Consider the following 25,485-nt stretch of genomic DNA (forward strand, 5'->3'; position numbering starts at 1 on the left):
GGCCTGGTCTGCCCTCTCAGCACTTGGAGAGCTGGCTTACAAGCGCCTGGTCAGCAGCTTGCGACTTAGGCCTCCTAGTCAATTGAGCCCCTTCAGCCAGCCTGCCCGAGGAATTTCCCTCACATTGGCAAGCTGAGCTAATCTCTGCTGTGTTGGCACATTTGGTGGTATTGGAGTAGGAAAAAGGCCGACTCAGCCCAACGGATCCCTCTGAGCCCCAAACAAAAGCCACTCAGTTGGCTGTCTGGCTCTGATGAACACACACTGCCGGTTTCCCAGAGCAACTGCAGGGTAGCAGCAGGACAGTTACCCTGTGGGGTGGGGCTCTGGCAAGATGCCTGGGACTACCATTATGACAGCAAGCCCAGATCAACACCACTGGCTTGTAAGATAAGGGGTCTCTAGATCCAACCTCAAGTATGTTTCCTCTCCACCTGCTTCTGCCTGTTTGCTAAGCCCTGCTAAGAATCAGCACCTATGCTGAATGTGTCTAGCCTTCTCTGATTTAAAAATAAAAGGGGGGTGGTATATCCAGCAGTCAGAACCTGCCTGGCACCTGTAAAAGGTAGCTTCAGAGAGACCAGGGGCAGGCGTGGATCCCAGTTGCCACAGATCCCATGTGGCAGGTATGCTGGTGTCTGCTCTAAGTATCCTGCCTCTCTGTCCCTACGACAGACTTTGTTGAGAACTCTCCTAGAGACACCTGTGCCAGCCTGGAGTACCGTAGGCATGTATTGTGGAGTGTAATAGTGTGAGACCGCAGGAGGCCATACAGTGTCTTTCAAATAGTCTTCAGACAGGATTATCAGAGGTATGCAGCTTGTATCTCCAGTCTCATGAGGCTTCAGGGTGACCACATCTCCAGTCTGTCAGCTGTGGCTCCATGGGTGTACTTCCTGAGAGAGAAGCTACCAGGTGGCTTTCTAGGATGGAACCCCACAGGTCAGCAGAATCCCTCCTTGGGTTTCTGTTTAGAAGCATCTCAGGCCTACCTATGTTACTGTGAGGAGATGAAATGGGTTCCCAGAGAATGTAGGCTAGAGATGTTACAAAGCCATAAGTCAGCCTATGAGAAGTAGTTCACTGTGTCAGCTGCAGAAGTGCAGAGGGATGCATGGGCTACAGCAGCTTTGCTCTTAGCATCTACAGGTATTGAACATGCAGGCAAGACCACTGAGTAGAACCCCAGCTATTTGAGGCAAAGCAAATGGAGTGTTGGTGGCAGTAGCCAAGAGTCTTGTGTAAGATAAAACCCAAGAAGGAAAGGAACAGCAGTGCATTGTGGGTTGGACAGATCAGGATGGAGGCACCAAAATGGTCCTTCCAGGCAGTACAGATGGGCAAGCTGCCAGAGTGTGTCAGCAGGGTATTCTGGGCCCTAAATGCCCTCCCTCTCCTACAGCAGTGGGCACAGTCTGCCCACAAAGAAATGGGAAAACCTAGAGACACATAGCCATAACCTGGCTCTCATGCCATTATGCTAAGGGAGAAAGTAGCAGATCTTCAAAGGTCCCACATGTCTGATTCCCAAGTGATATTTTCAAATCCAACCTGCAGAGATGGCAGTAACAGGGCAACCCTGCCTGTGTAACATGATATAGAACATGATAAAGTAACTGTGCTTTCTGCCAATGTCTGCCTCTGGTCATGCAGGATGGAACATTGCAGTGTAACTCAATTACAGCTGGTATTGCTGGAAGAGAAGATGCAGACACCCATACATGCAGAGAAATGGACAGAGGAACACAGAGGTAGAGGCTTCTGGGAGTGCCAGGCCTTGCCACAACTCTGGTTCTACACAGCCAGTGAGAATGTTAACAGAGTTCAGAATTTAAAACAAGGGTCCAGCCAGTGTATGGAAAACAACCAAGTAGCATAACTGAGGCTGAGGAAGGTCGGTATTTCCACATACCTAGTCGGACTGGAGAGATGGCTCAGCGGTTAGGAGCATAGTTTGCTCCTCCAGAGGACCCACTTCAGGTGGCACACAACCTCCTGTGACTTCAGCTCCAGGGCACCCCATGCTTCTGACCTCCAGGGGCACTGGCACACAGATACAATTTAAAAAATATTTAAAACAGTAGACAGGATTGTCGGATGTTCCCAAAACAAATATCTGGGGTAACAGATATGTTGGTCCAATTGCTACACAGTAAACATGTATAGAAAAGTACTTTCTACCCTAACTGTATACAATTACCATGCCCATTAAAAATGAAAACACAACTGGGCAGTGGTGGCGCATGCCTGTAATCCCAGCACTCTGGGAGGCAGAGGCAGGTGAATTTCTGAGTTCGAGGACAGCCTGGTCTACAGAGTGAGTTCCAGGACATCCAGGGCTATACGGAGAAACCCTGTCTTGAAAAAAAAAACAAATACAAAAAAACAAGAAAACACTATAAAGGATGTGCTTAAAACCAGGCATGGTGGCACACACCTTTAGAATCTCTGTTCCAGGCCAAGAGCGAAATGGTCTTCCTATAGGCAAGTGAAATTGTCATCTAATTTTGTTTGTCCTGAGACAGACCTCACCCTATAGCTCCAGCAGGCCTGGAACTCATGGTGTAAACTCAACTTTCCTGAAACAACCTGAGATAGTCTTAGGACCCATGATATGTTACACTGCTGACTGCTGGCTACTGTACAGCTTTAGCCATTATCAATTCCAGAATCCTTTCCTCCAAAAGCCTGACACTCCCAGAGACAGGAAGGTAAGGGCAAGGAGCAGGTGTTGAGAACTGCATAATCCAGTGACTTGAAGCAGACAGCAGTGATGGTGGGAGTTCTGACTAGAAGCCAAGGACCTGAGAGGGGACTAGCAGCAAGAGTTAAGTAGTCTTAGAAGAGGGGCCTAGAGGGACAGCCAGGGCATGGACAGCTCCAGATGCAGGCAAGTAGACTTCAGGTGGCATCTAAGCCTTGAGTGAACCTATGAACTCAACAGGTCCTCCTATCCTCTCAAAAGGCTATTAGAGATAGGTGTGGTGGGGCAGTCAGGCTGTCTAATCCCCAGCTATTTGGGAGTCTAAAACAGGAGGATCATGAGTTCAAAGCCAGCTTGGGCACTTTGATGAGGCCATTGAGAAATATATCTCAGTGTTGAGTGCTTGCTTAGCATGTGCCAAAGCCCTGGGTTTAATCATATTGGAGCTGGAGGGCGGGGAGCTCCCAGGATTGGACTCCTATAAGCTCAGCTTATAAGTCCCACAGTTGCATTACTGCTGGCTCCCCTCAGTATTCAATTTCCTGAGCAGGGCTTGTGTGGGACCAGATGTCCCCATGGGCTTGGTGTGATTTGAGGGGTGTGATTAAAGGGATCTACTAGGCTGCAGTTTCTGACTGCTGGGACTTTGGGTAGTTGGATTCTTTCTCTTGTTATTACTACATAAGTGGACAAGAGTCAATGAGAACTGCTAATACTGGCCTCAAGCTGACAACTCACCTGGTGTTTCTCCAGACCCACCCCCAAGCCTCTTGAAGTAGGCACATGGAGAAATGGGCACAGTCCCATTTCCTGGGTCTCACCCAGGGTCACCAGCTAGTTAGGGGTCTCACCCAAGAGTCCTTAACCTCTGATGATAGCATCTACACAGCCAGACAACTAGGACATCTACTAACACTCTGCTTTAACATCAGGTAAGGTGCACAGGAGTCCTCATAGAAGAACCACTTCCTGGTGCCTGGGCACATGACATCTGGAGATGGCCCTAGATGTGTAATCCCATCAGGATGAAATCGTGAGAGTAGGCCTAGGATTTGGACCTAAGGAAGCCATGTGCAGACAGCACTTAGGGTCTCAGTATTGCAATCACCAGCCAAGCACAGCCTGGAGCACCATGCAGTGGAGACTGCAAGGAGAGAGGCCCCATCCCAGACCTCACTGGAGTACAGCTGTCACGTACTCACTTCAGTCTGCTAGTCTCCAAAGTGCATTTCTAGTTAGTAAGTCACCAACTTGGGCTGCTTGGTCGTAGCTACTCAGAAGAGCAGTACAAGCCTTCTAAAGCCTTGAAAATGGCGGGGGTGGGGGGTGGGGGGGTTGGGAGAATGTTCCCTACCTGCCAGTTAAGTCACCGCAGGGGAAGACTTCACACACCTCCATCAGATTCAGGAGCCAGTACCACTTCCCACGGTGCCTCCCACCTTGTTGACACCCACACTAACCCCCAGGTGGGGTAGATGCCGTGACAGAAAGTAGGATTGACACTATTAAATAGATAGGACTTGAATTTGAAAATGCTGGCCAAAGTAACTTTTACCAGGCAAAGGGACTAATTTCACTTCTTTTTCTTTTTTCTATTTTCTCTCTCTCTGTCTCTCTCTCTTAAATTTCATGTGCATAGATGTTTTACCTGCACGTATGTCTGTGTGAGGGTGCCAGATCATCTGGAACTGGAATTATAGACAGTTGTGAGTTGGCTTGGCATGTGGGTGTTGACAATTGAACCTGGGTCTTCTGGAAAGATGGCAGTGCTCTTAACCACTGAGCTATCTCGCCAGCCCCTCCCCCCCCCAAAAGACTCATTTCTAAGAAATGAAGACAATTTGCTCATTCTTTCTTGTAACCTTATTTGCTAGCCAAATTGAATGCTTTTTATAAATTGACATGTACTCCCTGCTCCAGTCCCAGGCTACATAGAGGAAATACCTCCTTGGTACCCTTAGCAGCAGCAGTGAAGGCACATTGCCCAGCACGATGCATTTCCTTCCTCCTCAGAGGCCTCCACTCAGGTATACCACAGTAAAGAATTTCAGGACAAGTCATGAAGCAAAGTTAGCAACCTTATTAAGCAAAGATAAGAAATGGTGCATGCTTTGGATTTAAGTGTAGGCATGGAGCAAGCGACGATCTTAGATGAGAGACAGTCCATACATGAGTGAATGCTGCTGAAAGAGCCAGGCTAACCTACCTACCGTAAGATCAGCTCTTGGGCTGGAGAGATGGCTCAGCGGTTAAGAGCACTGACTGCTCTTCTGAAGGTCCTAGTTCAAATCCTAGCAACCACATGGTGACTCAACCATCTGTACAGCTACAGTGCACTCGTACACATAAAATAAATCTTAAAAAAAAAAAAGGTCAGCTGTTGATGTGACCCTGTGGCTAAATCAGATTGCTCAAAGGTTGTAATTTACAGCGATGGTTATAGATTAAGTTCAAATTGGGTGATGGTGACACATGTTTTTAATCCCAGTTCTTGGGAAGCAGAAGCAAGTATATCTTTGAGTTTGAGGCCGGCCTGGTCTACAGAGCAAGTTCCAGGACAGCCCGAACTATACCAAGAAACCTGTAGATAAAAATAAAAAGATGAAACATTTTATTAATGTTTAAAGATTAAGTAGTGTCATGCTGTAGACCCTCTCTCTCTCTCTCTCTCTCTCTCTCTCTCACATACACACACACACACACACACCTTCTAAGCACCTCTTTTAACCCCTTCAAATAGTTTAATTAATCTAGACATGGTGGTGCACACCTTTAATCCTAGGAGGCAGAAGTTCACAGCCTAAGGCTATGACCCTGTCTCAAAGATAATAAATAATGAAATATTATTAAATGTGTTACCAGTTGTTGGGGTCTGAGCACAGATTGTAAGGTAGCAAGGAAATTGTATCCAAAAGTGAATAGTACAGATCAGAAATACTTTGTGATAGACCTACAAGGCTGGCCTTGAATTTATAGAGATCTGCCTGCCTCTGCCTCCTGAGTGCTGGGATTAAAGGTGTGTGCTACTACTGCCTGCTATCTTAATATTTCTAAAAAAAAAAAAAAAAAAAAAAAAAAAAAAAAAGCTGCCTGGCCTGGGACTACCCTTCTGATAGAAAAGTTCAGCACATCTGTACTAGATGGTTTTGTGTGTCAATTTGATACAACCTAGAGTTATCTGAAAGGAGGAAACATTGAGAAAATGCCTCCATAAGATCTAACTGTAAGGCCGGGCGTGGTGGCACACGCCTGTAGTCCCAGCACTTGGGAGGCAGAGGCAGGCGGCCAGCCTGGTCTACAGAGTGAGTTCTAGGACAGCTAGGGCTACACAGAGAAACCGTTTCCAAAAAACTAAATCCAAACCCCCGCCGCCCCTCCCCAAAAAAGTTTGGTAGTCAGGGATTCCATTTGATTTGGACTACACATACATCCCTCTTCTGGTTTTTTTTTTTTTTTTTTTTTGGTTTTGTTGAGACAGGGTTTCTCTGTGTAGCCCTGGCTGTCCTGGAACTCACTCTGTAGACCAGGCTGGCCTCGAACTCAGAAATCCGCCTGCCTCTGCCTCCCAGAGTGCTGGGATTACAGGCGTGCGCCACCACTGCCCGGCTATACATCCCTCTTCTAATAATGATCTGGGCAGTGTAAAAGTCCCTCCAACATATTTTTTTCTTTTGGCTTTTCGAGACAGGGTTTCTCTGTGTAGCCCTGGCTGTCCTGGAACTCACTCCGTAGACCAGGCTGGCCTCGAACTCAGAAATCAAATAGACATCTGTAGACGGAGGGCCAGAAGGCCTTGGTAAGTAGGCGGTGCTTTTCCCAGGCTAGGGGAGGGCAGGGGGTTGTAAATAATCTGGGGAGAGCACTGCCAAAATGGCCCAGGAAGCTCAAGACCTAGAGGTTGTAGCAAGCTCAAGCTACAAGCCCCAAAGTCACACACGCGCCCGGTAGCGCCTTTAAAGAGGCGCGGAACTGCGCGTGCGCTGGAACACACGTCACTACTCTATCTACATATAGCTCGCGGGCTTAGGCTCGCCTCAACAGATTTTGATTGGATGCTGCCTCTCCCAGCGCCCGGGTGCAGTTGATAAACAGCTCTAGTGTCCATTCGTCGCCCATTTTGCTCGTAGAGGGCGGACCCTGGCGATACGGCCAATGGCAGGTAGTTTTGTTGGCGACCACGGCGGCGCAGCCCCGGAGCGAGCTTAGGACGGGCGCCACTACCGCAGGAGGCGCGAGGTGCGGTGCTGGCGGGTAACGGCGCGGCGGGCGGCTAGAGAGGGACTGGGGCAGAGGAGGCGGAGGCGTGGGGTGGGCGGCGCGGGCAGGCCGACGCGCTATGGCGGCGACCAGAGGCGGGCGGCGACCCGGGCTGAGGTCCGTGTGGCGGGTGGCGGCGGATGGCGGGCCGGTCCCTCCTCCGTGCAGCCCCGCCCCCGGCTGAAGGTCAGCGCGCTTTGTTCCCGCCGCCCGAGAGCCCACGCGAAGCCGCGCAGGCGGTTCATTGAGGGGACAAGGCCTCCCCGGCGGAGGTGGGCCTGGGTGTGCCTTGTCTTAAACCGCGCCCGGGAAGGAAGGGGTCTGCTGGGCCGCCGCCTCGCCCTTCCGGGCTTTGCATGCTCTCCGCACAGTGCCCTGGTCAGACCTCACTAAGCCTGCAGTGGAGGCGGAGCCAGCCTAGTGACACACTGAGCCTTCAGACCCGTGAGCCCCTAACGGGTTCAGGGTCTCCAACAGTACCCCTTCTCCCAGGGCTATCCTTGGGGCAAGTTGGCCTGCACTTCCTCCAACTCTGTTTTGCTGCCTCTTGGAGGAATTTCCGCGGGAGCTTCCAGCGAGTACGATGCCGTAACGAGCATATGCATAGTCTCCTGCTAAAAGACTCAAGTTCAAGTTTTCGGTCCAAAAGTTACGTGCCTTTAAGTTACTGCCGCCTTTCTGTCATTAGTTGCTTCCTTTCGGTGACTAATCTCTGCTTACTACACACCAGGGGCTCCTTTAAGCTCCTGACGTGTCTTAACTCCATTCACAATAATACGTGATGGAGGTGCAACAGGCTGAGTGTGCTTTAGCAAGAAACGCCTGGGTTCAGATGTGGTTCGGTTTGTGAAATATTTGTAGGTTTGGCAGATAAGCATCACTATTCTGGAAGTCCAAAATGTGTCGTAAAGCTCGAAAAGAAATGGGTTTTGGAGAATGTTCAGATTTTCTTGGTATAGGAGTGTTCGACCTGTATTGCAAATTAAGTCCTTGATAGGTTAAGTGTGATGGTAGCTTGCATCCATTCAAATAGGTTTAATCTGGTTCAGTTTTAATAACAAATATTTATTATTAAATAAATACCGTATTGAAACAAATACCATTCAGATGAACAATGAGATTCAAAGAAAGCAGGGCTTTGATAGGACTAGGGTATAGTCCAGAATTAAAGAGGGATGGTTCACTTGTTAGGGGTAGTCTACAGCTGTATCATTTTATGCCTAACTAAAGTAGATGCTGTAAAACTCAGTTGTCGGTCTTTTTTTCCTTAGTTAACCAATATTATTGGTTCAATGTCATAATATCTAAACACATTTTGATGTTTTAGCTTTAAATCCTGAACTGTTTTTCAGAGTTAATATAGAGTAACTGGTGAAAATAATAGCAACTTTATCATTTTCTGGAATTTCATTACCAAAGTTCTGGGGAGAAATATATATATATATTTCGGATGTCTCAGAAATCATGGCCATTATGGCTTGTGAGCTGGCCATTGGCTTTGTGTAATTGCGTATATACAGTTTAGCAGTGGGCATTAAGTAATATTCCTGCAGTATTCTTAGGGATGAGGTAGTTCACTACTTTGGTCTGACTTTGTACTTAAATCTTAAAATGCCTCAACTAAGATAGATGTGGCAGTATGTACTTATATTCCCAGCTGCTCTGGAACTCTTTAAAATCTGTCTTGGTAACACAGCAAGATCCTATCTCTTTTTTTTTTTCCTATTTGTCTCTTGTTAGTGAAAGTATACTAAGTCCCTGCTAGCTGTCTTTATGTTGGGTATGAACGTTTATGTTACATTTGTATAAAAATAAAATTGCCAGTACCTAAGATTTTGGTTTTTGAAAGAAAAAAAATCTAGGCAAGAGAGTTAATTTAGGGGTGGGAAAGATGGCTTAACGGTTAAGATTATTGAGTACTCTTGTCAAGGACCTAGGTTTGAGTCCCATACTCATGAGGTAGCTAGATCCTAATGGTCTATAAGTCCCAGGGTTCCAACACCCTCTTCTGGCCTCTGCAAGTAGTGCACAGACAAGCAGGGAAACCACCCATACACACAAATAAGTTAAAATTTAAGAAAGGGTAGTTTAAATCTCTGAAGGGCTAAGGGCAGTTCTCAGTGTGAAATGGGCAGATGGGTGAGTACTTTTGCTGCTTGGATCCAGGCCCAGGTGACCTGTTTTGAAAAAGAGGCTGTAGTAATGAGCTGTTGGGAACTTCTAGTCAGTGGGTATAAGGTTTTTTGTTTACTTAAAAGGAAGTATAAGAGGGTGTGTTGGCTTGTATCTGTATTCCAGCACTCAAAGGGTAGAAGCAGGAAGCTCAAGGCCAGCAAGCACTACAGCAAGGAAGATGAAGTGCATTTAGGCATTTAGAATTGAAGCTGATGTCATTTTGCTGCACCTATTGCTGTAGTAGAGGAAGGTACTAGGGAAATAGCAGGGACTTCCTTCTACCCTCAGCCTTTGCCAGGGACTACCTGAGAGTGGTAGCATAGAGGCTTCCTGGACCACAGTACCACAGTTGGGAGACCTGTTGTGATCATAGATCAGGAGGCCTGTTTTGGTGGGTAAAAATGGGTAAATAGAGTCTTGGAATGGACTTTTAGGCATTTTAAAGACATAACTATTGGTAGTGTAGATTTGTTTTCATTTAGCAGTCTGGTCTCTGTCTTCTGTAGAGGAAGTTCACCTGCTTTGCATTGCTCTGCTGTTGAATTATACAATAACAGGAGGCATATTGTATTTTTATAGTGTGAAGGCTACAGAAGCCGGCTTTGTGAACTTTACTGTGATTCTGACTGCTTGCTGCATGGCCTTAAATTCCTTTTTTCTGTGTTCTGTCAGTTGTAACTGTGCTTCTTCCATCCTGTATCTAGGAAACTCAGTCTAGTGATGTGAAATTAGCTCTGAGCTTTATGTACAAAAGATATTTGTGATTTAAGTCACATTCAGTTACTTGAGAGTAACTTTGTGTCTTATTCATGCAAGATCTCTAGCACATGTCTAGGGTCTCCAGTGTAAAGCAAATAGTGAGTGGTCTTGCCCTTCTACGGTGGGAGCAGGTAAGAGCCAGATGTGGGAGGATGGCAGATTGTTTATAATTTCAAATATGGGGGAAGAAAATGCCTCTTAACAACAAGAAGAGACCTGCTCAGCGGTGGTGGCGGTGGCATATGTCTGTAATCCCAGCACTCTGGGAGACAGAGGCAGGTGGATTTCTGAGTTCGAGGCCAACCTGGTCTACAGAGTGAGTTCCGGGACAGGCAGGGCTATACAGAGAAACCCTGTCTCGAAAAAACCAAATCCAAAAAACCAAAAAAAAAAGAAGAAGAAGAAGAAGAAGAAGACAAGATAGCCAGTGCTGAATTAAGAAAATTGTCCTAATAACTGCTTTTTTATATTTTTGTAACTTTTCCACATGCTACAGAGATACCTCTTCTACCAGAGGAACATTTTGTTTGAGGGGAAAAAAAAATCGTATTTCCTTTCTTCCTGAAGCCTGGTGGTTGGGCTTTTAGAAATCTCTGGTGAGATGACCTGCTGTTTTCTGCTGGAGTATTTCAGTACATGTTGTAAGCAGATGTGACTAAGGAAATGGCCTCATGTCTTCCAAAATTGCTTAGGAGAGATAGGCCAAGATGTTCAAAGAACCATGATACTTGCATGCAGGGGTTAACTAGGCCGAGATATCTAACTGCCTGTTTCATGCCAAGTTCTTTGCTAAGCCCTGAACTCTGCATTGAGTCAGTGGACATGCTTTGCCCTCCTGGAAGTTTTTCTTCTTTGGTACTTGGCCTCACTAATGAGAAAAGCAAGCAGGAAATCACCACCTAGCACCTGCAGTGACCAATCTAATGTATATCTGATTGCTTAAAAATATTACGGGCTAACAAGATGGCTCAGCTCTCCAAGCCTTAAGACTCAGCTGAATGTGTTCCCTGGCTCTACATGGTTAAAAGAAGAGAACTGACTTCTGGAAAGTGTCTTCTGATCTCTGTGTCTATGGCACAAATAACACCCCCACACACACCATGGGGGGAGGGCCTTTCCTGATTCCTTCTTAAAACAGGTCATTTCTTTGCCCCTTTGACATGATCCTAAGTTGCAAGTCAGTAGTCCTGTAGGACCTGGTTACACATTCTTAGCTTCTCTGGGTCAGCCTGCCATCTTTCAGACTGAACCAAGTTACTCTGCTTTATATTCAGGCACACACACACATATGTGCTGGAAGTAGAAGCCAGAGGACAACTTCTGGGAGTCTGTTCTTTTCCTACCATATGGGACTCAGGAATCAAACTCTTCCTTAAGAGTTTGATTAGTGGCAAGCACCTTTATCCACTGACCCATCTCTCCAGATCAGTTTAGGTTAATAGTAATCATTTGCTTATAAGTCTTTGAAGACCTTTGGCTTTTATGAAGACATAATATATAAAAGTGTAAGTTTTGTGAAATGTGATGCCACTCCACAGCTTATGCCTTTCTTCGTCTTTCAGGAGTGCCAGTTTAGGTGTTCATGGTTAAGAGCACTGGCTGCTCTGGCAGAGGACTTGGGTTTGGTTCTCATTCCCTATGTGGTGGCTCAAAACCACCTGTAACTCCAGTTGCAAGAGCATCTGGTGCCCTCCTCTGGCTTCTTTGGGTATTGCACATATATGCTACATATATGCAGTCAGGCATTCATATGCATAAAAGGTTTGCTTGTTAGATTTGTTTTTTAATCTTTAAGAAATGACCAGTTTAAAATTTGCTATAAAAGTTTAACGTGTTTATTTTGGAAATTTTTTGATGCTTGGAGAAAAAAAAGAAATTAATCTAAACCTCTGTATTCTATTGGTGTCCCCTGGTGACTGTAATAATCTAACTTGATTGTTAGGGGTTTTGTTCATTTTGTGTTTTAAGACAGGCTCTTCTGTAGCCCAGGCTAGCCTCTAACTTGCCATGTAGCCAGCATAACCATGCCTTCCAAGTCCTGGAATTACAGGTGTGCATCGTTATGTCTGGCTCTTGATGCCTTTTAAAAGTAGTTTGCCTAATAAGGCTTTGTGCTATAGCTTCATAAAACCAGTATTAAACCTGTCATTTTAACCTTAAACAAAATGGGTGTTTCTGTCAACACCTGCATAGCTCTTTATGACTTTCAGTGTTTGGTAAACACAGTAATGGATGGTGCTGGAGCATGTGCTGGCATTTTGCCTTGCCTTGCTCGCAGTCTGCAGAGGATAGAATCACGGGGCAGGATAGTTTGTATGAATGTGTCACAGAGATGGGCTGGCTTGCTGTATCTCTGTAGTAAGGCAATTGACCTTCACACTTGCTTCGAGTAGGCATGGCTTCTCAGTCTTATGGTGAAACTGATGTACTGAGGGTTGCTGTACAGCTGGGAAAGGGTGGTGGGCTGGGAATGCAGTCTAGAGAATCTGCTCTTAGTCATAGGTAGGTAATGGATACTGTAACTGTGGAGCCAAAGTGTAAGGAATACCACTGTGTAACCAGCTCAGTATTTATCGTTCATTCTTTAACCCAGAAATCTTACCATGAAAATCTTGCCATCTAAGAGGTGGGAAACCACGTTTGACTAAGGTGTTCAATGGAGACCACAAACAAAAGTATACAGTAGAAAAGCCTTGTTGGACATCCGGCCAATAGTGTTTGCTGGCATTGAGAATGGTGAACTTTGTAGGTAGCTGTAGGAATGTAGATCTTGTGGCCAGTGAGTTTGGACTCCAAAGAAGATAGAGGGTCTGAGGAAGGTTCTATGGAAGTGAAGCTGATTGTGGGAAGCTGCTTTGTTGCTGTGGGTTTGGTCATCTGCAGTACTGTTGTTGCCTTACTCCTTTTGCTTTCGTAAAATAACAATTTTGTTGGGTAATGGTGGCACATGCCTTTAATCCCAGCACTTGGGAGGAGGAGGCAGGTGGATTTTTGAGTTCGAGGCCAGCCTGGTCTACAGAGTGAGTTCCAGGACAGCCAGGGCAATACAGAGAAACCCTGTCTTGAAAAACCAAAAAACAAAACAAAACAAAGCAAAACAAAAAACCCTTAAATTTTTAAAAGACTAGTCATATGTACTGGCCGATTTTGTGTGTCATCTCGACACAAGAGTTATCAAAGAGGAAAGAGCCCCAGTTGAGGAAATGCGTCCATGAGATCCAGCTGTAAGACATTTTCTCAATTAGTGATCTATGGGGGAGATCCCAGCCCATTGTGGGTGGGATCATGAGTAAACTGGTGGTCCTGAGTTGTATAAGAAAGCAGGCTGAGCAAACCAGGGGAAGCAAGCCAGTAAGCAGCATCCGTGATGGCCTCTGCATCAGCTTCTGCCTCCAGGTTTCTGCCCTGCTTGAGTTCCCTGTTCTGACTTCCTTTGGTGGTTACAGCAATGTGGATGTGTAAGCAGAATAAACCCTTTCCTCCCCAACGTGTTTTTTTGGTCATGGTGTTTCTTTGCATCAATAGAAACCCTGCCTAAGACATGTGACATGTTTTTGTGCATTTTGAGTTTGTTTTGAGACAGGGTTTCCTATGTATCCCTGGCTGGCCCAAACCTCAATATGTAGACACTTGCCTGTGCCTACCAAATCCTGGGATTAAAGGTATGAACCACCTGCACACATTTTATTTTGAAACAATTAAAACCTAATAGAAAATTCAGCTAGTTAACTGTAAAACAGTTGCCCATCACTCTTGCTGGAACTGTTTTTCCTGTCTCCTGTTTTCCTAGCAGGAGCATAGCTTTCAGAAGGTCTCATTATGTAACACTTGGCAAGAGTGAGGGAGGGACTTTGTATGGTTGCCTCAATTCATCACACCCCTTTGAAGAAGGCTGCCTTGAGATCCAAGTATTCTTACAGAGTGGTCATGTTGAGTGTCTCATGTGTTTGTACAGTGCAGGTGGCATAAAAGATAGATTAGCATTATTCTGTGTATTTGAGAGACCGTTCAAACAAAGTGAATTGTGTGAGTAAGTTGCTGTGTGGATCTGTTAGGTTTACTGTAGAGAGAAGGCAGATTAGGATTCTGTTTTCTTACTCTGAAGTCTGGTCATTCTAGTGTCAGTAAGAATGCTGTGGATCTAGCTCAGTTTGTAGCATGTGTGAAGCCTTGGGTTTTATACCCAGCCCTGCATAAACCCAGCATGCTGGGTGTATACTTGTCATCCTAGTACTGGGGATGTGGAGGCTGAGGGTCAGACGTGCAGCATCATCAACTACAAAGCAAGTTGAAGGCCAGTCTGGGCTACATGAGACCTTGTCTCAAAAAATTTTTTTAAAGTAAAGCATGAAACATAGATTCATTTCATTTTAATTTTGTTTTTTGACATGGTCTCACTCTGTAGCCCTATTTGTTCAAGGACGCTCTATGCCTCAGGCTCACAGTGATCTGTTTGCGTCTGCCTCCCAGTTGTTGAGATTAAAGAAATGGACCACCATGTCCAGTGAAACCTAGATCTTCAGTGTACCTGTCTATAAGATTAGACATGTACCTGCTCATATAACTTCAGGTCACATCAGGACATTTCCATTTCCTTCACCTGCAAAAAGGTCTCAACTGCCCTGACTGGTGGAGTTCCATCATGGTGCTGGAAGAGTAATACATTGTGTGTGTGTGTGTGAATGTAATTGTGAACTTTCTCATTTGTAGGGGACAAAGACGTTCAGATGGCAGAAAACAGGTAAGCCAAAATGGACTTCATTTACTAGACTTCAAAGTTTAGGTAGGGAGCTAGAGCTCACTATATTTCAGAAACTAAAATTCAAAGTTAATTAGTTTAAACTTCAAGTGGTAATGTCGTTTTTTTCTCCCTTTTGCTGGCAAAGAAATTGATCTCAGACACCAGCTGTCTCAGACGAAGTTTCTGTGCTCTCTAGCCTTTAATCCCTATTTCCCCAGCCTTGGTGAAGTCATGTCATTAATCTGACATACCTACCGGGTATCAGGGAAAGGATTTTTAGTGGGATATGCAAGGTCATTGTTGGTTGAGTGTTGCTTTGATTTTTTTTTTAGTTGGCATATAAAATAATCGATTTTATCAAGGCATTTTCATACATGTGTGTCATTAATTTTGCTCATAATTGCCCTTCATTTTTCCATAGCTGCCTCTGCTTTCATGTCAGACATGTACTGGAAGGGCTTGTAGAACTTTGTCTTCAGGAAAGTATACATGGCTCTTTAGTAGCCAGTCAGGCCTGTGTTTGTGAAGCCCATTGTTTTGGTGATGCTGCATGGTTGGCAGAGCACTGTGACCATCACATCTACTGTACAAGGCCACTTGTGTACTCTGCTGACCAGAGGGTAGCTTGTTGTTCTAGTAGTGTGCCTTAAGCACTACAGACCAATTACACAATTAAGAGATTGTCAAAATAAAATTAGCAGGCCAGAGAGATGGCTCAGGGGTTTCGAATGTATATTTTGCAAAGACCTAACTTTTTGTTCCCATCACCCACATTAGGCAGCTCACAAACTCCAGTTTGGAGGATCTGATGTCCTCTTCTGGCCTTCATTGGCATTACACATACCCACCCATATATGGACATACTCGTATACATAATTTTTGTTGTTGGGTTTTGTTTTTAAGACAGGGTCTCAATGTGTAGTAGTCCTGGGTGGCCTTGAACTCCCTGTGTGCACAAGCGTGGCTCAAAATTCCTAGAAATCCACCTGCCTCTGTTCCCAAGTGATTTTAGAGATAAAATGAGGCAAAGTGTGGTGGTTCACAATTGTCGCCATAAGAAGCCAGGGCTACTGAGTTAGACCCTGTCTCAAAACAGAAAGGAAAAGTTAAGCTTTTGCAAGGGTTACAGTTAGACCTGTGTAGAACAGCCTTTGTATTGGGTATGAGGAAAGGGAGCTGGGTGGATGTAATCTTTTTAGATGAGAGGAAGTCTCCCTTAAATAACACATATGTGACCCTGTTGTCTTTTTTGTTTGTTGTCTCCCTACCTCCTTGGGGGACAAGGTCGTCTTATGTAGCTCTGTCTGTCCTGGAACTCACTATGTAGACAAGGCTGGCCTTGAACTCACAGAGATAAATCTGCCTCTGCCTCCCAAGTGCTGGGATAGAAGACGTGGTGCAGCATGCCCAGCTAGTGTGGTCTTCATCTGACCTGGAGTCTCCTGCAGTACAGGTCCTTAATACACTGAATAAACACTGAGAATGCCAGTTGGTGAGAGTCTGTTCATAATACTTTGTAAACTTGTTTTAGTCTTTCAGATGGAGGTCCTGCAGATCCTGTGGAAGCTGCTAAAAATGCCAGTAATACAGGTCAGTGCAATGAGTGAAGCGGTGATTACAGAGGGTTTCCATGTGTGACTTGGAGTCTCTTCTCCAGAACCACTTTGTTACAATAAAGGACCTGAGTGTCAGAATGTTAACCAGACTTGCACCCACCTTTCCTCTCCTGCTTATTTTGAAGCAAAATAAAAAAGTATTGTTGTGTATGTAAATTCATATGCAGTCATGTACAGTGCACATCTAATTGAATACATAAATAATGATAAAGTGAAAAAAATCTTAACTGTCTCTGAGCCAGGTGTGTAGACCATGATATAATTCTAGCACTTGGAAGTCCAAGCAGGAGGGTCTTAAGTTCCAGGTGGGCATGGATTGCATGAGAGGGGACTTGTTCAACTCCATCACCCAGTGAAGGACAGTTCCTATTCTCTTGGTGTCTTTTTTTTATTTGGGAAATGGGTTCTAAATAATAGCTCAGAGTTACACGTTCAGAACAAAGGCATGTGAGAAGGAAGTCAGAGTAGGTTTTGCAGGTAGGTTTGGATGGGAAAAGGGCTTTCCAGGAAGAGGTCAGGCAGTCTGTGGAGAGCCATCTCTTTGGAATAAGTGGGTGGATGCTTTAGAAGCTCATCTTGTCCTTTTCCCTGGCTTCCAAACACCAATGGGACGGGAGCAAGGTATAACCAGAGTTAATTACCAACCCCTGAAAGTTGGTAGTGATCTCAGGGCCTGGGCTGGCTACAGTCAGGAGCCTCTGACTATCACCAACCACCCACTGGGGTCATTAACAAAAATACTATTTTGTTTTGAGACAGGGTTTCTTTGTGTAACCCTGGCAGTCCTGGAACTGGCTATGTAGATCAGGCTGGCCTCAAAGTCAGATCCACCTCCCTCTGCCTCCTACCCCCCTACTCCCATCCCCCATCCTAAGAGATACTTTTAAGATACAGGTCTCTAAACAAGTATTTTACTCTAAACAAGTATTTTAGAAATTAGGAGCAAAGATAAGTAAATAGTTGAGGGTTTATATATTTGTTTTAAAGCAAGTATGGTCTGAGGTACTACAGTTTCTTCTTATTTGGACCCAACACAAGCCTCTTTTCTTATACAAAGTACTGACTTAAAAGCACTAGGGGATGTGTACTACGTTTTTGTTTGTTTTCTGAGATAGCCCTATGTAGATCTCTCTGTATCCCTGGCTGTCCTGGAACTCTTGTAGTCTAGTCTGCCCCCGCCCTGCCCTCATTCAGATTACCTGCCTCTCCTTCCTGAGTGCTGGGATTAGCAGCCTGTGCCACTATACCCAACTGGGAATATATTTCTAACAGACATTTGTAGTAATAGGATTGAGCCCCAGGGCTTCATACACTAGGCAAGTAGTATACTATTGAGTTACAGTCCGGCACTCTTGTGGGTTTTTTATTTTGAGATAAGGTCTGCTCATCCTTTTGAGTTGGCAAGCCTGAGATCCAGGTTGGTGTTTGGGTTCTTGGCTGCTAAATAACTCTGTTCTCATTTCCAACTCCTCATAGAAAAACTCACAGACCAGGTGATGCAGAACCCACAAGTGCTGGCAGCTTTGCAGGAACGTCTTGACAACGTCTCTCACACTCCTTCTAGTTACATAGAAACGTAAGTACATAGCCAGTCAAGCAACAGAGCAAACATAATCTTGCATTAGCATAGGAGCAAGTGTGGTTTTCATACTTCAGCAGCTCATCTTGTCTGCTTGGTAGTGCACAGTGCCACCGTGTGGCTGGTAGAGGACTCGGCTGATAAGCTAGAGTGCTATCTGGTCAGCTGTAGGACACCTGTACCTTTACCCTTGTCAGGAGGCCTGTGTCCTGGCTCTGTTGTATGGTAAAATGAGAGGCATTGCTTCTTGGGGCCTCTGCCTTTTGGCAGAAATGAGCCACCTCAGGCTCCATGTCCAGTTGGGTGAGGCTTAGCTGTTACAATAGGAGGAGACACTGCACATTTTCTTGTGTCCATGTAGAGGCCTTTCTGGGTTTACTCTATTCAGTGGGTACAGTTTGTCTTTGTCCTGTTCAGCTTTCCTTGTTTGTTTGTTTGTTTGTTTGTTTGTTTATTGGTGGACTAGGTGGTAGGATGTAGTGAGGGAGTTGAGAATGATTTCTGGTTTTGCTCACTGGGACAGAAGCACAGGGGGATGAGAGCTTGTGAGAATGCAGCCTCACATATCTGTTGGGCCAGCACTGGCTGATTATGTGGACCTGTATTCAAATTTGCTGTGAACATGTTTTCACCTGGTGGTATTTTTGGGTTTTAATTTAAACAATTTTATAGGTTAAATTTTTTCTTCTTTCCTTTCATATTTTGGTTTTTCAAGACAGGGCTTCTCTGTGTAGCCCTGGCTATCCTGGAACTTGCTCTGTAGACCAGGCTGACTTCAGAACTCAGAGATCCACCTGCCTCTGCCACTTAAGTGCTAGGACTAAAGGTGTGTGCCACCATTTCCCTGCATGGTTTTTGTTTGGTTTCTGTTTTTGTTTTTTGTTTATTTTTCTTCTGATTTTAAGAGTGCTCATACAAACAAAGAGAAAAAGAAACTCTGGAACCAAGGCAAAGACACTCTTAGTTGGTGTGATTTGGAGAGAGAATTCTATGTGTCTGTTCAGTTCTAACATCAGGGCCTACATGTCTGAGTCCTTGTTAGCCAGCCTGTGTCTGGTCCTTGTGTGTGAGTTTTGCTTTTGTTCTTTATTATTTCATTCTGTTGTGGGTATGTAGAGATCAGAGGACAGTTTAAAGGAGTTGGTTTTCTCATTCTACCTTGTGAGTCTCATGGACCTAACTCAGGTCATTAGGCTTGGTAGCAAGCACCCTTGTCCACTAAGCCATCTCCTTGGTGGGCTTTTGTTTGTTTTAAATTACAAGTGTATATGTGTGTACATGCTTACTTGAGTCCAGAGGCATCTGATTTCCCTGGAGCTAGAGTTTTCGGTAATTCTAAACCACTCAGCATGAGTGCAAGGAACTGAACTCAGATCTTCTGTAAGAACAGCAAGTACTGTTGAGCGATCTCTCCAGCCCCAGTCTTTGGTTTTTTTGAAAGGTAAAATCTTGTGTGGCGGCCTACTCTGGGCTTGAATTTACTCTGTAGCTAAGAAAAGCCTTCTCTACATCCACTTCTCAAGTATTAAGATTATAGGTATATAACACCATGCCCAGATCCCACCTCTTTTGTTTTTCGTGGGTGTGGGTGAGTGGTGTGTGTGGGTGCATGTGGCTGTGTGTGTGGTGCATGTGGGTGTATGTGGTGGGAATTGGACCAAAGACTATCTGCATATTAGGTTAATAATAACCTTTGACCTACACTTTTCCTTCTTGGTCTGTGCGACCCAGAATAGCATTCAACTTCTGAAACTCTTATTGTTGTAGCCTCCTGCATGGTGGGATTGCAAGTATGCTCTTTGATCTGTTTTTCATCACCAGTTTAGTTGGGACAAGAGAACAATTTTATGAACTGATACCCTATTTCTGCTTTTGATATATTATAGGATTGTTTTTCGGTTTTTTTTTTTTTTTTTTTTTTTTTTGGTTTTTTGTTTTGTTTTGTTTTCCAGGGGTGGGGGGATATGGTCTTTCTATATATCTCTAGCTGGCTGTCCTAGAACTTGTTAGGTAGATGGTGCTGGGCTTGTGCTCACAGAGAATCCACCTGCCTATGCTGGAATTAAAGGCTTACTCCACCTTGCTCAGCAAGCAGTCCATTCTTTTTTGTTGGTTTGTTTGCAAGTAGGGTTTTAGCAGCTCTTTCTGATGAGGGTGCTTATTGTATTTGTATATGTAGTTGTTTGCTGGCACCAGGTGTTTTATTTCTTTTTCTCTCATAGTTTACCCAAAGCTGTCAAAAGAAGAATTAATGCTCTGAAGCAGCTCCAGGTGAGGTGTGCACACATAGAAGCTAAGTTCTACGAGGAAGTTCATGACTTGGAGAGGAAGTATGCAGCTTTGTACCAGCCTCTATTTGACAAGGTGCGTGCTGTTAATGTGCTTGCCTCATGCAGTGACTCCTGTGGGGTGAGACATGGTACCACCTAGGGAATTTGTGACTGTCTTTCCACTGGCCTGTGTAAACATCTTAGCTTTTGAGTTTGCAGAGAGCCTAATGTGCTGATGGACTCTTGGCTTTTTATGTAGAGAAGAGAATTCATCACTGGTGACGTGGAGCCCACAGATGCAGAGTCAGCATGGCACAGTGAGAATGAGGAGGATGAGAAGTTGGCTGTAAGTTTCTGATGTGCAGCGTTGTTTAATCCTAGTTATTTTTGTGGTATTGGGAGATGAATTCAAGGGCTTGTTCTGCTTCATGGTTTCTGTCCACAAAGCTTTGTAGAGTGGGACTACAGTAGTTCCCTTATCTCCACTGGGTTTGTGGTGACACTATGGCATCTGAGGCAGTGTACTCAGTTACCATGACAAGTGAGTTATGACCCCTTCTCAGTGCAGCATAGGATTGAAATACAGATCAGGCAGGCATAATTGTAGTGTGCAAGGCATGGTGAAACATAATTTTTACCCCCCAGCATTAGAGAGACAAGCAGACAGATTTCTAGCGTGGTCTACATAGTGAGACCCTGTCTCTAGAACAAAGCTAACAAATGACAGTCCAAGGCTAGAGGAGGAGGGGGTTACAATGGATGGGAGCTGCACATCTTCCCCCTCAGTGGGGAGGAAGGCACATGTAGAGAGGGGCCATCTGAAGCCTCAGGCAGCTCATCCTCACTCTGTCTTTAGACCATCAGGTAACTGAATGACTGACGTCGTGACATCCTATCCATTTTCTATGACAGTTTCATCTACATACCTCTAGCATGGTACAAGGTTAATTTTAACTTGTATCTTGGTGGTTTGTTTGCTTTTTTTTTTTTTTTTTTTTTTTTTTTTTAAAGGTACTAGGGATGTAACCTAGAGGCACACAACCAAAAGGCAAGTTTTTTTTACCACCAAGTTACACCAAAGCCCCTGTCTGGCTAATTTTGTGTTTAGATAACAGATAGCTTTGGTTCAATAGAACTGTCTTTTAGTGATCTTTTTGGAAATATGTTTAATTTTTATGGTTATATATAGTGCCTTTTTTTTTTTTTAAATGGGGTCTCATTATGTAACTTTGGCTGACATGGAACTCACTATGTAGACTAGGCTGGTCTTAAACTCACATAGATGGCATATGCCACCACACCTGGCCAGTGTTCTGCTTTTAGACATTGGCAGAACTTGGTTGATGCTATGGCTTTGCATTAGTTTGTTCCTAATGATCCAAGAAAAAGCCCATTTTGATGATTTAAAGACCTCTGGATGTTGTTCTGACATAACAGGCTATCATGATAAGCATTCAGAATTCATGTGGTTCAGCTTCCTTTAACGTACCTTCTTCCTGAGGCCGTGTTACAAGTTTCCCTTTCATGGTACTGCATGTCCTATCTGTTCACAGTGATGGTATTTGTACATATACCCTCATGCTCTGTTTCCTGGGAACTGCATACCCAAGTTGCTGAAGTTTGCTGATTACAGTGCTGCTGCAGCAAATGGGTTTTCTTGGGGTTTGTGTGCTTGTTTTGTTTGTTTGTGAGACAGCCTTTGCTGGCCTGGAACTTGGTGAATAGACAAGGCTGCCCTCAAATTTATGTCAGTCTTTATGACTCTGCCTCTCATGTGCTGGAATAACAGGTGTCAACTACCATACCTGGCCTAACGGGGTTTTCTTCACATTCATGGTAATGGATGTGACTCCATATATGTGTCTGCTAGAAGCTGTTGCAGTTTTCATTCTTGTGTGGTGATAGGAAGCTCACCAAGCCAAAGTGAACTGTCTTTCACAAGTCTGGAGGCAGTTCGACACCTGTTGTTTTCTTCCCTCGATAGGACATTCATTGTGAAATTACACTTGGACATAGTACCATGAATGTGTTTTCCAACTCCATGTTTTGGAAACACAGGAGAAAAAGGAAATTGTGTAATGGCTCCTAAAATAATGTCTGACAGTAAGTCCTTGAATTGTGTTAAATTTTGATTTCAAAGACTTAACTTTTTAAAATCTGTTTTATAGGGAGATATGAAGAATAAAGTAGTCATAGCTGAGAAAGAAGCAGCAACAGTGGAAGAGCTGAACCCCAAAGGCATCCCTGAGTTCTGGTTCACCATCTTCAGAAATGTGGACATGCTTAGTGAGCTGGTGCAGGTGAGGGAGGGGCTTCTGCCTGGTGAGCAGGTGGGTTGGGGAAGACTGGGGTGATGCACAACTCTTGTATGTTGAGGGATTAGCTGATGGTGGTTACACACTGCTTACCTGGGTGCTTCTGGGAGGTCCTTTAAGATGAATGAAAAGTCTCCTTTTGGGGGCTAGAACTTTTCTTCCTGTGAACACAGGGAATCTGGGGAGAGGTGTTTTCAGAATCTCCTCACACGATCCATGTATGCCCCAGGTGACTCAGTCGTCTTTGGCTTTATGGGATGGGAAATATGCATAAAGGAAGGGATGGGTGAGTCAGGTTGATGGAGACAGTTGTGTTTTCTTCTGTTGTCCAGGGTGTTGTTGCACACACTACTAGGTGGGCATAAACCAAGTAAAACTTGGTTGTAATGAGGTAGTTTCTAACGTAGTATTTAAGTACCAGGCTGCCTAGCTCTTGGTGTCACTCTGTTGTATGTGTGGACTGGCCAGCTTTCTGGCAGCTCTGGTAAACAAGAAGAATGGGGGCATAGGGCTTGTTCGTAACATTGCTTTGCTTTTTGGAGAGTATTGGTATTTTAATGGGAATATATGTGCATGTATTTATTCTCCATATTGGTTCTCATCTGATATTCAGACATCCCATTTGTTATGACAATAGATGTATCATAGGCTGCTGGACTGGCCATTCAGATCAGGTGCATAGTGTGGCAGGCTTATTGGTGTACAGCTCCATACACCTTTATCCGTGTCAAGAGATGTGACTGCTTATGGTGTGGCCTGTTTCAGAACTATCTTTTGGTTTTTTTATCCCACTAAATACCTAATATGGTTTGTTTTTATTCTGTGATGTCAAAAAAAAAAAAAAAAACCCTCAAAATTGGGACATTGCCTTTAGTGGGCTTAGTTCTTAGACGTTTGGAACTTTAAATCCTGGGACTCAAGAACAGTCTAACCTGTGGGTTTAGAGAGGTGGCTCAGTGGGTAAGCACACCGACTGCTCTTCTGAAGGTCCTGAGTTCAAATCCCAACAACCACATGGTGGCTCACAACCATCTGTAACAGGATCTGACTCCCTCTTCTGGAGTGTCTGAAGACAGCTACAGTGTACTTACATATAATAAATCTTTAAAAAAACAAAACAACAACAACAAAAAACATTCTAACCTGTAAGTACTATGTCATTGCAAGAATCCAAGTCTTCATTCCTTTAGCTTTTTCTCAGGTAGGCTCTTTACTATACAAGTCTAAGTAATAGTCATGTAAATCATAGAGCAAAGGGAGCCATTGGCGCTTGTATGTTAAGTTTTGACATATTGTGTTCTTATAGAAGTGGCATATGCAGATTTGGCATATTAATTGCCCTGGTTAATAGACCAGCATGTAATTTAGCCATCTCTCCTGATGCCAAGCCCTGTACTTTGTCATTTTAGATGTTGGGGACCAGAAGTCTTGGTGGTACTGTGCCAACTATAGGGGCATATGGTGGCAGGAGAGCATGGGACTTCTTGCAGCCAGCATTAATGTCACCCTACAGAAAGGTGGCAGCTGATTCTTGGTATGTTGCTGCTGCCACCAGATATACATAGGGAACAGATTTGCATTGCTTTCTAGAAGTTACTACAGGACAAAGACAGAATGCCAATACAGACAAGAACCCAGCATCTGGGACTTATGCAGCTGTGACTGCCATGAAGTGTGGACTGTTGTTTAGGGTTCTCTCTTTCTTTGTTAGGAATATGATGAACCAATCTTGAAACACCTGCAGGATATTAAAGTGAAGTTTTCAGACCCTGGACAGCCTATGGTGAGTAGTGACCAAGCTCCTTACTGATTGAATAAGGTACAAAAGATCTGATTCTTGTCACTCAAAGTTGGGCAGCCCTGAGGATACCTGCTCCTCAGACTTCTCTTGCTGCTGCAGTTGGTAATGGGCACATTTGGCCAGTAACACAGACCATATCGTGTCCCAAGACTGAGCAGCCAGCTGGATGCAGGCTAGTGCCAAGGTGACCTTGCCTTGACTGCTGGGCTGTGGTTATCACCTGGTCAGCCTCTGATTTAGTTGCTGGATTTTCTTGTTTGGTGGAGAAAATTGACATACCATATTTTTCCTAGGTGTCAAATGGGAAGTAGCAAGATGTGGTGGCATGAGGGAGGTGGATTACTCTAGTATAGGAGTCGGGATCAGCACAGTGAAATCTCTTAAAAGAACGAGAAGAACATATACAAACATGAACAACACTGGTTCAGAAATCCAGATACTAAGAAAAGTAATTTCCCTAAAATAGCCAAAATAGATGTGATTGAAACTACCCCAAACAGCTTCAGACATGGGACGTGGTCTGGCCTCTGGGAAGATGGGCTTAACCTAGAATGTGCAGGGCTGGTGCTTGCTGAGCCCCACCTTCTACTCAGGAGCACTGTTCGTAACCTGTCAGTCTTGCTGTGGCTGGTGGGTTCCATTCCAGTGCTAAAGGATTTCCAGTGACACATGACTGACTGGCTGGCTAGTGGCTTTCAGTTTCAGGTCTTGGAGACACACACTTAAGAAATAAGCAAGGGATCTTGAGGGAGGAAGCTAGAGGTTTTTGTTTTTTGTCCCAGGCCCTGGTTAACAGGTGGAGATAGAACAGTGGATGGGGTTTCTTTATTATCAGTCCTTGGGGGCAGCTATATACATCCCATCCCTCTTTCCTTTATAAAAGTTACATTTGGCTGTCAACTCTGAAGATTAGGCCAGTGTGTTTGCTGCTGCCTCTCTTTTTCTCAGGCCATGTGGTCTTATTCACGTGGCCACAGAAGCTCCTTCCCACCCAAAGCTACCTGATCTACCTTTCTCGAATAGGCAGATTTGAGACCCTGCTATTTTACTTTCAATTCATCCAGACTCAATTGTACTTTTGCCTTTGTATGAATTATTTCATTGTTGTGAGATAGGGTCTTGTTGTATAGCCTGAGCTAACCCAGAATATAGACTAAGCTGACTTCAGAGTTGTGGCTCTTTTGCCTGTGCTGCTCATCATGTTCTGGAATTACAGGCATATGCTACCTTGGCTGGTTGTTTTTTGTTTGTTTTTGAGATAGACTATC

At 44.6% G+C, this 25,485-nt stretch overlaps 1 protein-coding gene and 1 non-coding gene across 5 annotated transcripts in view; both read left to right on the plus strand.

Annotated features, from left to right (window-relative positions):
• Positions 1 to 6,763: 6,763 nt before the first annotated feature.
• The window catches only part of Nap1l4 (nucleosome assembly protein 1 like 4), a 36,082-nt gene continuing 17,360 nt past the window's right edge, over positions 6,764 to 25,485 (plus strand). Inside the window, exons 1-8 of one of the 4 annotated variants that reach the window (XM_052194712.1) lie at positions 6,824 to 6,940; positions 14,606 to 14,636; positions 16,168 to 16,226; positions 17,729 to 17,828; positions 20,054 to 20,195; positions 20,361 to 20,447; positions 22,270 to 22,401; positions 24,128 to 24,199. In XM_052194712.1, the coding sequence (XP_052050672.1) occupies positions 14,623 to 14,636; positions 16,168 to 16,226; positions 17,729 to 17,828; positions 20,054 to 20,195; positions 20,361 to 20,447; positions 22,270 to 22,401; positions 24,128 to 24,199 (606 nt within the window). In that variant the 5' untranslated portion in view covers positions 6,824 to 6,940; positions 14,606 to 14,622. Of the gene's footprint in view, positions 6,941 to 14,605; positions 14,637 to 15,966; positions 16,090 to 16,167; positions 16,227 to 17,728; positions 17,829 to 20,053; positions 20,196 to 20,360; positions 20,448 to 22,269; positions 22,402 to 24,127; positions 24,200 to 25,485 lie in introns of those variants that run through there. The other 3 variants (XM_052194703.1, XM_052194730.1, XM_052194719.1) reach the window with 3 other exon arrangements.
• LOC127676539 (small nucleolar RNA SNORA54) lies at positions 24,811 to 24,937 on the plus strand. Its single transcript, XR_007976010.1, has one exon. It is a non-coding gene; the product is annotated as a small nucleolar RNA SNORA54 (small nucleolar RNA).

Source organism: Apodemus sylvaticus, chromosome 1, assembly GCF_947179515.1.
Source record: "Apodemus sylvaticus chromosome 1, mApoSyl1.1, whole genome shotgun sequence".
Lineage (NCBI taxonomy): Eukaryota > Metazoa > Chordata > Mammalia > Rodentia > Muridae > Apodemus > Apodemus sylvaticus.